The sequence below is a fragment of the Rousettus aegyptiacus genome, unplaced genomic scaffold (genome assembly GCF_014176215.1).
Source record: "Rousettus aegyptiacus isolate mRouAeg1 unplaced genomic scaffold, mRouAeg1.p scaffold_m13_p_1, whole genome shotgun sequence".
NCBI lineage: Eukaryota > Metazoa > Chordata > Mammalia > Chiroptera > Pteropodidae > Rousettus > Rousettus aegyptiacus.
In genome coordinates, this window is record NW_023416284.1 from 27,347,001 (window position 1) to 27,360,790 (window position 13,790).

Sequence of the window (13,790 nt, forward strand, 5' to 3'; positions counted from 1 at the left end):
TTTTTGATCCATTTTGAGTTAATTTTTGTATATAGTGTGACGTAGGAGTCCAACTTTATTCTTCTTCATGGGGATATCCAGTTTTCCCAGTATCATTCGTTAAAGAAACTGTTTTTTTCCCCATTGAATTCTCTTGGAACTCTTGTCAAAAATCAATTGATTTTTGTGTGAGGGTTTATTCTGGGCTCTCGATTCCATGCCATTGATCTCTGTGTCTATCCTTATGACAGGCCATGTTATCTTGATTACTGTAACCTTGTAATAAGTTTTGAAATTGGGAAGTGTGAGTCCTCCAACTTAGTCCATGTTCAAGGTTGTGTTGACTATTCGATGGGTCCCTTGCATTTCCATATGAATTTCCATAGATTATCTTGTCAATTACTGCAAAAAAGGAAGTTGGAATTTTGGTAGGGAATATATTAAATCTGTAAATCAATTTGAGGAGTATTTCATCTTAACAGTATTAAGTCTTCCAATCCCTAAACATGGGTTGTCTTCAATTATGTTTTGTAGTTTTTGGTGTATAAGTATTGTACCTCTTTGGTTATATTTATTTCTAATTTTTTTATTCCTTTTGATACTAATATAAATAGAATTGTGTCCTTAATTTCATTTTCAGATTATTCATTGTTAGTATAACATTTCTTAAGGAAATGGGTAGAGAGTAAACAAAGTGACAGTAGTTATTAGACTCTAGCATATGGAAGGAAATAAATTTAAGAAAGCAGTGGACTAGTATAGCCTATGCCTTTGAGAAAGTGACTAATCTTGTGGGCCCATATTTTCCTTATCTGTAATGCAAAAATAACTATCTTTGTCCTAATGACTACTATTAAAGTGTAAACAAAATAACAACAAAAAAAAAGTGATTGGCACATAGTAGATTATTAACTAATCTTGGTGCCCTCCACTGACCCCTCTTTTTAACTCCTTGCCTTAAAACTGTAGCCCTTTTTTAAACTGCAAACCAAGCTCCATGCTAGATCCTCAGTGCCAGGATCCATAGAAACAAGCCTCTATCTCCAGCCCCATCTCTGCTTAAAATCCTACCTAATATCCAGAGAACCCGCAGTGCCTGTATCTGAATTCTAGCCATCTGTTGCCAGGTGCCAGATCTCCTGGCGCCAAATGTCCAATAATTGAGACATGTTTTAGAGATATGTTTCCAGTCTTACATGCCACTAGAGCATGATGTCCATCACACTTTTTGTTAAGACTTCAGAAAGGTCCCACTTCTTTTGAGATGGTGACACAAATCTTAGGAAAACCATCTCTTTGTCCCATACTTGTAAACAAGAATGCTCAGCCTGGGTATGCTCATGTCAGATTTGCAGAGCAAACCTCCCAGGAACCCCATCAGATCTCTTAGCTAATATGCAAATGGAAAGCAGATGCCAGATAATTCCAAAAGCATAAGTGATTCAAGCAGAAAATAATTTGGAGTTAAAATGGAATACTTTCCCAAGAAATTAATACAAGTATACATCATTTATTTTAGAATGAATAGGTATAGCCAAATTATCAGTTACTTATGTTTAAAAGGAGGAAGAGTGACAAGAGATTTGACTTTGGGTGGTAAACACACAAATGCAATATGCAAATGATGTATTATTGAATTGAACATTTGAAACCTATAGAATTTTATTAACCCTAGTGAATTTAAATAAAAGAATGAATGAGTGAATGAAAGGAAGAAAGATGTCTGTCAGGGGCTCCCTCTTTGAACTCCCATAGTATTTTGCATGGACCTCTCAGTGCCAAATCATGTTGTGTGGTGTTACCTCTTTATGATCTCTCTCTATCTATTTTGGAATTTCTCAAAAGTATGTTCAGTTAATTATGTTCTGTAAATATTGATTGACAACTGCTTTGTGCATCGAGCCCAATATGAGGTTTGGTGGATTTAAGAAAATGAGTTAGACATGGACACTATGTATTCAGCATCCTCAGGGTGATATGAAATGCTGTTTTGGAAGTGAATTGACTGGATCCTTAGGATTTTATTTTGACCTCCTTCTCTATATTTCTTAAATACATTATCATTTCATTTTGAAAAAGAGTGATGATAAACGGAGAGGGTCAACATTATTAAGAGAAAATAAGGCTCAATAGCCATTTGATAGTCAGAGAAATGGAAGGGACTAAAGTGAGGCAAGTTCAGAAAGAATTGGTGACTGTTTGGGACAGGGAGATAGAATGGCAAGGACAGGGTGCAGAGGCTTCTCTAACTACTTCTTGTGCACTTTGTCTTTCTTAAAGGAAAAGCTGTGTTCCTTGCAAGAGATAAACATCACCTCTCAGACATCTGCCATCTGATCCGTCATGATGTGCCATACCTGTTCCAGAAGTATGTGAAGGAGTCACATGGAAAAGATATTCGGGTGGTGGTGGTCGGCGGCCAGGTGATAGGCTCTATGCTTCGCTGCTCCACAGATGGACGGATGCAAAGCAACTGCTCTCTCGGTAAGGTATAAAAGCTCAGAGTCTGTTTGTTGGTCAGGGGAGGCCAACAGGATTTTTCGTTAGGACGTTTGGACCCATTTAATAGACATGTACCAATTTCTCCTATCTTGTTAGACCCTCTGCTAGGCACCAGGATCACAAATAAGAATTGGAAATAGGCCCTTACTTTTAGCAGCAAGCTGTCCAGGAGGGGGACAGGTGGGTGTAAGCTCTATGACAGAGTCAGTCCAGGAGTGTCAGGGCACGGGAGTTTGAACCCCGATCCTGTAGGTGTTAGAATTTAGCACCCAGGTTTAAAAAAGGGAGTGATGTGAGGATCCATGTTTGAGGAAAACTGACATCTAGTTGGAGGATGGATTGAAGACATAAGATGGGAGGCAGGGAGACAAGTTTGGCATCTGCTCTAAGAGCTCAGTCAGAAATAGTGAAGATCTGGCAGTGGCTCCATAGTGTAGTGGTTAGCACATCTGCTTTACGTGCAGAAGGTCCTGGGTTCACACCCCAGGTGGAGCAATGGACCATACCCCAGGTGCCCCTGTGCTCCTGCTACCCTACATCCCCCTATACGCCCCCACACCCCCTCCCTGCCAAGCCAAATGCGCAAAGAACTCATGGGAGGAGACACCCCACCTTCAGAGATCCAGTTTTTAAGGGGAGATGGCAACATCTGTAGGTCAGGGGTGGAAGTTGGGAGTGGCATTAAAGGGGGAAAAAAATAAAAGAAATAATGAAGGTCTAAAGTAAGGCAATGGCAGGAGACAGAACATATTCTGCTTTTACATTATAATTGAAAATTGTGTTTTTATTATACGTATGATGTTATTAGAAAGGTACAGTTTATGTTTGGGTCAAATACCTAATTCCATCCCATGAACACACTGATAAAGTTTGTTTTCTGTTTTGATGAATGGAGATGTTTAGGAAGGATATAAATTCTCTTCACCATTATAGAAAGCTATTGTCAACTTCATTAACTGAATTTGAATGTTGGTAATATGAAAAAAAGGTATCATTATTATTTCATAAATTGCCAAGTGAGAATACCCAGTCTAGTGACTAAGAAAGAGGTTGAAACACTGATTTCGTTTTTCCTTCATTAATACTGGTTGAGCAGTTTCCACGAGTGGACTCTATGGTGGATGAGAGAGTCCTTGCCCTCAGGTAATTTATGGTCCAGTAAAAGAGAAGACACATAAACAGATCGTTGTAAAATATTGTGATAAAGTGGTACAGTAGAGGCAAATTCTAAGTTCAGGTTGACACAGTTCTGTGTACCTAACATATTTTCTCCTTTAATTTTCACTATAATCATGTGTAGTGCCACAGTATTGAATGAACTTTATGTGTTACTATTTTGTCTTTTTTTACTCACCTTTAAGAATCCATTCTCTAACAAGGAACCACATGGTTTTGTAATTTATCCATGTTACTTTTCTTGCTGAGCTGCTTTTATAGCCTTTTCCTTATCAGTGTAATAAGTGAGGAAAGGACAGTGTTAAGGTAAAGATGTGAGTTACTGGACCGGAGAATACAAGTCTTAAGTCTTTCCAGGGAGACAATTAAATCTGGAGCCTTAGCTTTTTAACAGGTAAAGACAGTCAGACTCTGTCCTTGACATAGGCTTTTGTCTCACAAGCCCCTCCATCTCACTCTTCTTAAAAAAGAATCTTATTTTTTTTAATTATAAAAGGAATATATTCTCCAAGTAGAAAATTTGGAAAATACAGCAAAATCAAATGAAAACATTTTATCATTAATCCCAACATCTCGAGACAACTGATGTTAACATTTTGGTATTTTTCTTTCCAGCCTTTTTCCCTGAGAGTATCTTTTTTGCATAGTTATAGTTATGTAGTCTTTAATCCCTCATATTTTCTCATGGGATCACAAACTCTGAGCATTATTATTAATGGTTATAAAATATGTTGTTTTCCTCTATTGTGAGATATTCATTATAATTTTTCATTTGACAAACATTTAACGTGTACCTACTCTGTTCCAGGCACAGTGATTTTTCAGTATGTTTAATAACTCCACTGTCAACATCTGTCTGCATGAAGCCCTTTTTCTATTGCATAAGATTATTTCCTTAGTGGTGGAATGACTAAGTCAGAAGATATAGGCATTTTTAAGACCAGATAAGAAATGACCATATTGTTTTCCCAAAAGGTGTCCTGATTTCCATCCAGACCTTTCGTGAATAAGAAAACGCCCTCCTTCTGTCCTTCCTCAGCATTCGCTCTTCTCCTCCTTGAAGGGTCTGACTTGTTAGTGTCTGATGTCACTGTTACATCACTGTGCTTTCCCCACAGGTGGCGTGGGCGTCATGTGCCCACTGACAGAACAAGGCAAGCAGTTGGCTATTCAGGTATCCAACATACTGGGCATGGACTTCTGCGGCATTGATCTCCTCATCATGGACGATGGCTCCTTTGTGGTGTGTGAGGCAAACGCCAACGTCGGTTTCCTCGCCTTTGACCAGGCGTGCAACTTAGACGTGGGTGGGATCATTGCAGACTATGCCATGTCCTTGCTGCCAAGTAGGCAGACTGGGAAGGTGGCTGTCCTCCCAGGACTGTCTAGTCCCAGGGAGAAGAAAGAGCCAGATGGCTGTGCTTCAGCTCAGGTTGTTGCAGAGAACATCTACACCATCAACAGTGGGTCTACCTCCAGCGAGAGTGAGCCTGAACTGGGCGAGGTCCGGGATTCCTCTGCAAGCACCACAGGGCCCCCGCCGCCAACGCTGCCCGAACCCAGCTACAACATCAACAGCAGGATTGCTTCCGAATTAAAACTTAAGTGAATTCTTGCTTTTTTTTATTATTATTATTTTGTTTTCTGTTTTTTTTTTTTTTTTGGCAGCATTTAAACCAAATCCTACTGCTTCCCTCGTAGTTTTGAGTGAGTAAAATCTGGACTAATGTGATTTCATTTGCACAGAAACTAGAAATCCCATCTGGGCACTCAGCATTCTTTCTAATGATGATTTAAGCAAATGGCCTAGCTTTGTGGTTTTTACAAAGACTAAACTAAAAACACTCACCAAGAACAACATTGATTTGAGAGCAATGTTGGCTGCGAGCACTTGGATATCACGGCTGATTTTAAGGCGCTGACTCTGTGCTGCTGCTTCTGGCTTTTAGCAGTAGAGCCCATTAACTCGGAAAGGCTGCTGGAAATACTGTGCTCAAAAGCAACCACCGGATGGAGGTGTGTGCAAAGGAGGTGGAATGTCACTGCAGTTATGTGCTCTTCATTAAGTGTGTATGTGTGATGCTTGGAGAATACACAGTTTGAACACGATTCGAGGATCAGTCTCTGCTCCCCATCAATCACCATCTTGACCATATTTCTCTGACACTCAGGATATGGTGTTCTAAGGAGCTTCCTCATTAGCATTTTCAATGAATCACTTTGTAGAAAGTGAAAGTGGACATTCTTTAACTTCACTGGTTGGCAAACGTCTGGCTCTGTAACTGGGGCTTTCTACAAATTGCTTTGCCACTCCAAATTTACAGACCTGCTTCTACTAACGCCAGCCCCAGCAGCCTCTTGCACCTTTGCTGCCTTTGGCCTCAGCTGGAAATGCACTTCAATGAGCTAGTGGCCACACACTTTATTTTTTAAGCGTGCACTAGAATCGAACACCATGGACTTTGTTTTCAATGGACTCTGTTCACTTGTCAGCCAGAAGCCAGTGGGTTTTTATCATGGAAAGTTACTGGAAGATAATCGTTTCTGCTCTCTTCTTTACTGAAACTTCGTGTACTGCTTAGCTGTAGGCAGTCTTCTTGTAAAAGTTGGTGTTATGGGCCTGTTTGGTAGGTAGAGCCATTGGAAACACTCCAATTCCCTTGACATTCTAGTCTTATCCAGGTTCCAGAGACCTGTCCTTACCCACTTTTCAAAACTGGGGAGACTCAGGTATCAGGAATTTTTCATTGCACATTTTGGGGGGAGATGGATAACGTAGACATGACACCAAGTGCTTTTCATTTTAACTCTTCAAGCAGTTGATAATGATCCTTCCCTTGGGAGAAATCATGGAAAGGAAGTGTTCCACTTCTGCTTAGACGAAGTACAACTGAAAATGAGCAAGTCTACCTTTTTTAACCAAATATGTGAAAACATATGCACTCAAGAGTTACCACAATCAGGGTTATTTCCTTAGGAGACCACACTCTTGAGCTGTGATGTTGCATGTGCCAAGAACACAAAGAAATCCTCCTTGGAGTTATCTTTGAAGCCATGCAAGGAAAGAGGGCTCAGAACCTTATAGTCGGGTCTCGTTTTTTACACCACCCCTTCCCAGAGATAGTCTCAAGCTCCATCACCCATTTTATTTATTGCACTTATCATCTAATGCAATTTGGCTGTTTTAAAAAATCATTTCTCAAAAAATAAATCTCTCTTAAACTACAAAGACTTAGCAACATTGAGGAAGTTCACAAATAGACAATTTCCAAGGAGGGTTCTAGAGTGTTCTGAGTAAGGTCAGCTTCACTAAACTAAACATACATCTTCCCTACATGACTACTTTAAAGGCAACAATACCCACTTGGGTGTTTAAATTACTGTACTTATTCTACTGTAAATGTAAATTATGTATAAGGTCAAACTTCAGTTTTTTTCACAACATATTTAAATAGAAATTGGCTTTTAAAATATTGTGGCTTTAATCAGATCTCACCAAGTAACTCTTATACAATTGGATAATAATGTTCAATGCCATGTAATGGAGATGTCACACTACACAGTTGTAGTTTCAATGCAGTGCAACGTAGGGTGCATGCCCCTAAACTGTAACTAGTAATGTGTCTTGTACAGTTGAAAATAATACTTCACCTTTATATAGGTTAAGACATGTACCTTATGTTTACCACTCAGGGTAGGTTTAGAAGAATGTAGTTCTAGGTCTGTTTTTTTCTGAAACTGTCCAGATGCTGTCCATGTAAACATCAGAACCAAGTGATGACCTGGAAGCTGCATTCACTCATTCTCACTGTTTAGTGTAAGCTCGGTCTTCCCACTTTATCTAAAAGCATGCTCGTAAGCCCGACCCTGAGCAGAGCAGCTAGAGAGTGAACTTCAGTCAGGTGGCTTGGCCACACTTGTCATAGCTGCCCACAAGGCCTGCTGGAAAGAACATGGGTCGGAGAGCCAGATCCAGGTCCTGGCTCTCTTTAAACAGGTGACCAAACTTATATAATCAGATGGGCTCTGTGCCTCCATTTTTCCATTCTTCAGATAGAATACATGCCTATTCTGTTTACCTCTTGTGGGTTCTTTGAGGTTAAAGTAAGTTCATTAATGAGACTTCATTATGTGGGAGGTAGTGGAAGAATGCCTCCCGCATCTGGTTTTATAACAGTTACTCATCACCCCTCCTCTGAGGGAGTTAAAGAAAGAGGCCATGAATTCTTGGCATTAGCACACTAAACAGTGGTGGGGGCCCTAAAAAGGAATGCAGCTTCTTACAGGCTTTGCGACCTAAAAGGAGTAAGGCTCTCAGTGTATTTAAGCAGCCTTCTAGATGTATCGTATATAACCTGAAACCTTTGACTCTCCTATACCAACTAATGGTCTTCCTTATGTAACATAAATTATAGTGTCTGTATACGGTCTTCCCATTATCTAGTAGTAGCATCTTGAAACTGGTCAAAACTTGAATGCCAATAACTCAGTCACTCAGAATATATTTAATTCTGCACTTGGGAAAAATGTCTTCCTGCTATCTGTCTGATTGCTGATGAGGTATGGCCAGAATGATTGGCAGAATGTGTATTTGGAGCTGTAGGTCTTTAGGATCTGATCAACAATATAAGTGGATGATAAGCTATTAGTGTCACAATTGCAGGCTCATTGCTCTCAGCTAAGAGGGGATTCCATGACATTTGGGGATGGGGCAAAGAGGGAAGGGAAGGAGAAAGGTCTGGGATAGTTTTGTGACATTATCTCTTTCAGTGAAAGAGATGACTGGGATCATTTGGAATTCTAGTGGGAAGGAGGAAGAAAGAGCTCTTCTGTGGGTTTTAATGAAAGAATCATGAATCTGTATTGATTAGAGGTAGGAGTCTGTTGAAACTATTCTGTGTAAAGATAATGTGATGCATGGCTTCCCATACATCTCTGTTGAAATAGGAGAGAGATATGCCCCATCCTTTCTTTAAATTCTGATGAATGCTGGTCTTGAGTAAACTCTGAATGTAAATTGGGGAGATTGAAGCAGCTAGCTGGAGATTCCAGGATCACCCAAGTAATAGCTGGCCCTCCCAGAAGTTAATGTACCAGAAAGCATGTGGGCAAGCCTAGAGCCACAGCTCTCTGAGATGAGTTTAAGGAGTCATTTCAGAGAGTGATTTCAAAGTCAGTAAAATAGGGCACTTCAACCAAATACTTTCCTTTGCACCTGGAGGTGAGGCTTCTATTTGCTGTCAGTCTACGCAGATATTTTGGGAAGAGCCCTGACAACAGCCATCTTTGTCACTGTCCCTGAAGTTAGTATTCTTAGATCTTCTGCTATAGCTAATAAAAAAGCCTGGTGCTGCTTTTGACTGCCTCTGAGACTCAAGATGAGATCGTGGCTTTAAAATCTCTCTATCTAGAAGCCCATTCACCTCAGGAATGTACTGTTTTAATCCTTTCTTAGAACTGTTATGCTTCCATTGCAGGTCTATGGTTGGACTCTGCAGCCCTCCCTTCTAAAACTCGCACGGCAGAGTATAGAAGAGTTCCTTCAAGCCTTTCGATTTCCTTCTCCAGGTGTGGTTCCCATGCCACCATGAAGCACTATCCTGGGCCAGATGCTGGCATCCAGACCCTATTTGGTAGTCTTATTCTGCCGTTTCCTGCTCACTGGGCTCTAAAACAACACAAAAAGTCACCTATCCATCCAGACTTGAGGCCACAGGAATAGCAGCACTTTGGAGACAAGTGTAGTCCCCCATTTTATAGCTGGGAAATCTGAATCCCAAAAGCCAAGGTCACTTAGCTAGTCAGCTGCAAGGCTGAGACCCAGGCCATCTGACTCCCCATTCGGTGTTGCATACTTCCAGAGGTGGCTCTATTCCACAATGTCTAGCACTTGCTGCCATCCTGGACCCTCTGCTCATTCCATTTCTGAGCTTCTGGACTGGATCAACATAGTGTTGTTATGCCAGCTGTGAAGGATTTAGCTCTGGGATGGTGTTTAGATAAGAGTCCCAAAGACTGTAGGAAATTTCCATAGTGCAAAGTGGCTCGTAGCCTTCTTTAGAATAGCCAAGACCATTTAGCCCCAGCTCAAGTCATCGGTGATGTGACACGAGAGAGACGGCCCCTGTGAAGCTGATTGAAGTCTTCCTTGCCCCCAATTTGGCTCATATTCCCTCACTGTAAAATGTGTTAGGTTTGTGGAGACCTCTGTGGGCCTCTGCAGCGGACCAAAGGCTTGAAGGTCCCAAATTTCTCCCATGAGGCATACCTGAGGGAGAATCCTGACTGACACATATGTTCTAGTTGCAATCAGCCACAAAGTTAAGTTTCCTCTCACTCTAGTTCCATAGTGAATCCCCCTTGCAGCCACTAGGTGCAGAGTCTTCCTTATTGTAACCCATATTTCAGCTTGGGACCTCCTGTACCTTGAGATCCAGACAAGTCTGATAAACCAGGCCTTTGGATCTCTGTGATTTCTAAGGGACTTATATCTTGGCAGTCACTGCTGACTCCAGATTTCTGCTACCTCATTTTAAGCAACAGTGATGTCTCATCTCTGTACTATATCAGCTGAGACATGAAGCTCAGTTCCCTCCTCCATTTCTACACACACCAAAATTCAAATGAGTCAGTGCGTGTATATGCATGCGTGCACACATGCCTGTGTGCTTCAGTGATGTGGGAGGAAATGGAAAACATTGTAGCCATGAAGACACGGCAGCCCATTCATAAAATGTCCTGATATACTACAGAGGAATTCACTCACCTTCTACTCCATGTGGTACCCGTCTCCCTTCCTGAGACAAACCAAACTCATGTATGTTCTCATGAATGGCAATATAGCCATTCCTTTTCTTAATTCGATTCTTCCCCATCTTCAAGATTTCACCTTCTACCATCTTGAACAAAGATGGATTCCTCCTCAAGAGGAATTTGAATGCCATCTCTTAAGGTGATACATTTTTCATTCCCACTACACTAGCCAGGCATCACAAAAGCCATATTTACCACTAGCTGTCAGGGCCGTCACACGTTATGGAAGGCAAGATGGGCTAATGTAAATGGTGCCAGTTCGAGTTTGACAGCCCCGGTTCAAATACTGACACGTTAAATTATAGCTATAGTAACCTAGGGAAAGTCACTTAATCTTTATAGACCTTTGTTTCATCACCTATAAATGTGATGAACACAATCTTGAATGTGAAGACTTAACCACACGCCTAGCTTTTCAGCAGGTTCCTTTCCTCTTGCTTCCTCCACTGTCAGCTATCAAACAGCTCCTTCCCGTGGATCATGGCTCAGTGCCAAGGGATAAAAGCCTGCAGACATCAGCTTTACAGCTGGGAAAAAGAGATGTTGGAGAGGGTGGGGAGGGTTGGCGGCTGCTCAAGCATGCTGTGGTTTAGGTTTAATGATTGGAAAGTCCCATCTATCCTTGAGAGTCTATGATGCTATAATGTAAGATATAGGGGTTGTATTTGGCTTAGGAAAATCCTGGAAGAAAGGCTGCCTCCGACAATTGGGAGGCTGGAAAGCTGATGAGCAGCCTGACCTTGGGTGATTTAGCACCTGGTTTCTTTGGCTCTTCCTGTATTAGGTTTGCTGGCTTTGCATCAAATGGAAGGAGGAGGTGCCAGGGACTTGAATTGAATCTGTCAAACAGAGGGTGAAGGGAGTGCAGTAGGCCCAGGGGGCTGTGCAGGAAACTCTGATAGTCCAACAGCACCATCTGGACTTGGCAGGGATGACAGCCCTGAGATCAGAAGGAACTAGTCAATAGAACAGCTAAATTCTGCTGTCTTAGGCCTCCTAAGTGGGACTCCCAGAATCTCCTATTTAAAGGAACACTGGTCTCCTATAAGAGGAGAGCTGGGGCTCCTAACCACTCTGCAGAACTAATAAACATCTTCGTGAAGGCAGGACCAGGCACATGGCTGATTTGTTTAGTCCCACCTGGAGGTCCCTAGAGTGCCAGTGGTGTGCTAGAGCCAGGTTGTACTGGCCCAAGAGTTCGATTTTCAGGAATTTTGTGAGCTGGTTTTTAAATACAGTCATTAAAAATTAAATTATTAAACATGATTAAATATAGTATATTAAAAACATAAGTAAATAAATACTCAGAATTGATCACTTCCTAATTATTTTACTACATTTTGCTTTCTATGCTCTTGAGGTTATTGACATCTATTGTATTTGTATGATGGAAATACTATATAATGGCGTTCATCTCTTCCCAACTCCGCCATTCAGTAACATCGCATTGGAAGCTTGAAATCAGCCATGGTGGGAGTACTTACCCCACAGAGATGAGCAAACACTTCATACCAAGTCCCTCCCCCCCCCCCACCCATAGCTCGTTGTTAAACATTAATTAGCACACCACTGCCACTGGGCAAATGAAAGAACTTGATACACATAAGCATTGAAACAGCTTAGTTCCAGGGAGGTAGCATGTGTGGTATATTCTCTGAAGCAAGTGCCCTGGTATAATGTGCAGAACTGACTTGAAACAAAAGAAAAAGCACTTGAAAACACTGCTTCTCAGCTTGTTTTGTCTTGCCTCTGTTTTTCACATGTGAGAAATCTGTTTAGTTTGCTCCTAAACTTATGAGTGATTTGTGAGGTTCTGTCTCACCTGTGGGCTGTACCTCAACTAACTTGCCTCCAGGAAAGTGAATTGTTTTTCCTGCCTAATTGGCAAACTGAAAATGTGCTGTAAAAAATATATCTTAACTAGGCACCAAAAGAGCTCATTTCCAAGTGGTTTTGACAGCAATAACAATGTTAACTTCTCAAACAGAGAAGAAATCATAAATGATTGTTTTGCTGTTTTTGCTTTTTATTAAAATTATTACTGTGGAACAGAATGCTTTGTTTGCCTTTGTCCCCAAAACTCTGTGCCTTTGGTTGTTCTTTTAAAGTAAGAATCACATGCTGAATCTACATTTTATTATTTTCATATCATAAAATAAAGAAAAAGCTTCATAGAAACTTCATCCTATTCACTTGCATACCAGCTGCATTCTGAAAAACCATAATTTTCCTTTCAAACACAGAGTGCTGTCTGAATTGTAATATTGCCAACTCTCAACTGTCAAGATGATGGAGGAAAATACTAATGCAGATGGTATGAGCTTGTCGTGGGCTGGCTCGGCATGCTCTCCTGGACTGACATGTGAATTAAGATTCAAATAGCAAGCGAGAGCTGAAAGCCATTAAAAATGGCTGTGTGGTGCAGTAAACGCCCCGGGGAACTGAAAGAATCTGTGTACCCACCCAAAGAACTCTGACAGGTTGGGCTAAGCGATGAGGACTTGTGTCTGCATGACATTTCAAAAGACTTCTTGGGAGAAACAGTGATAAGACCTTTAGGAACAACCTATGGGCAGCACCAGGCCTGAGACCCTTGAACTCAGGCTGTTCTGCTCAGGGTAGGGAGCCAAAGTAAGGGAGTCATGGAGATAGTGTGCGTTTGTTGCAGCCAGGGATGATTTGAGGTTACGCTGCTATGTTCTACCACTCGTAAAAAAACGGGATTGTGATTTATATTTCATTTTTATTTTTACAAAAATCTTCAAACTACAAAATGTAGAACAGTAAACTCCCCAGATTTTGAAATTATCAAAATTTTCATTTTTACATCATTTATCCATTTCTCTTCCTCAAGTATTTTAAAACAAATCCCATACACCGTGTCTTTTCTCCCTGCATACTTCATCATGCATCTCTTTTTAGAAAGAGGCTATTTCTTCATGCTTTTACCGCATATAACAAAATGAACAATAATTCCTGGATACCATCAGCAGTCCATATTCAAATTCCCCTAGTTGTCTCCAAAAGAATGGCATTTAGCTGCATCATAGACCAGTGATGTAGCAGGGGCAAGATGGACCTGGTGATCGCTTCCCACCATCCTGACTGTGGCTCTGGCAGAAACTGTGCTGAAGAGGCACCAGCAAAGATCTTTAGGCTGGCTACCAACACCTTCCCAACTTGTCGGGTCTTGGAATCTCCTCTCCTCAAGGAATAAGCCTATGAAACTTCCCCTTCTATTTTCCAATGTCCCATGGTCTTCCTTTGAGACTTTCACAGCTTCCGTGCTGCTGGCACCCACCTGGCTGTCACTCTGGTCC

The 13,790-nt window shown here is 41.3% G+C and overlaps 1 protein-coding gene across 2 annotated transcripts in view; it reads left to right on the top strand.

Annotated features, from left to right (window-relative positions):
• The window catches only part of RIMKLA (ribosomal modification protein rimK like family member A), a 30,832-nt gene extending 18,313 nt beyond the window's left edge, over window positions 1–12,519 (top strand). For both annotated transcript variants that reach the window (XM_016139991.2, XM_016139992.2), the window contains 2 exons: window positions 2,260–2,463; window positions 4,776–12,519. In XM_016139991.2, the coding sequence (XP_015995477.1) occupies window positions 2,260–2,463; window positions 4,776–5,266 (695 nt within the window). In that variant the 3' untranslated portion in view covers window positions 5,267–12,519. The remainder of the gene's footprint in view (window positions 1–2,259; window positions 2,464–4,775) is intronic.
• Window positions 12,520–13,790: the final 1,271 nt, after the last annotated feature.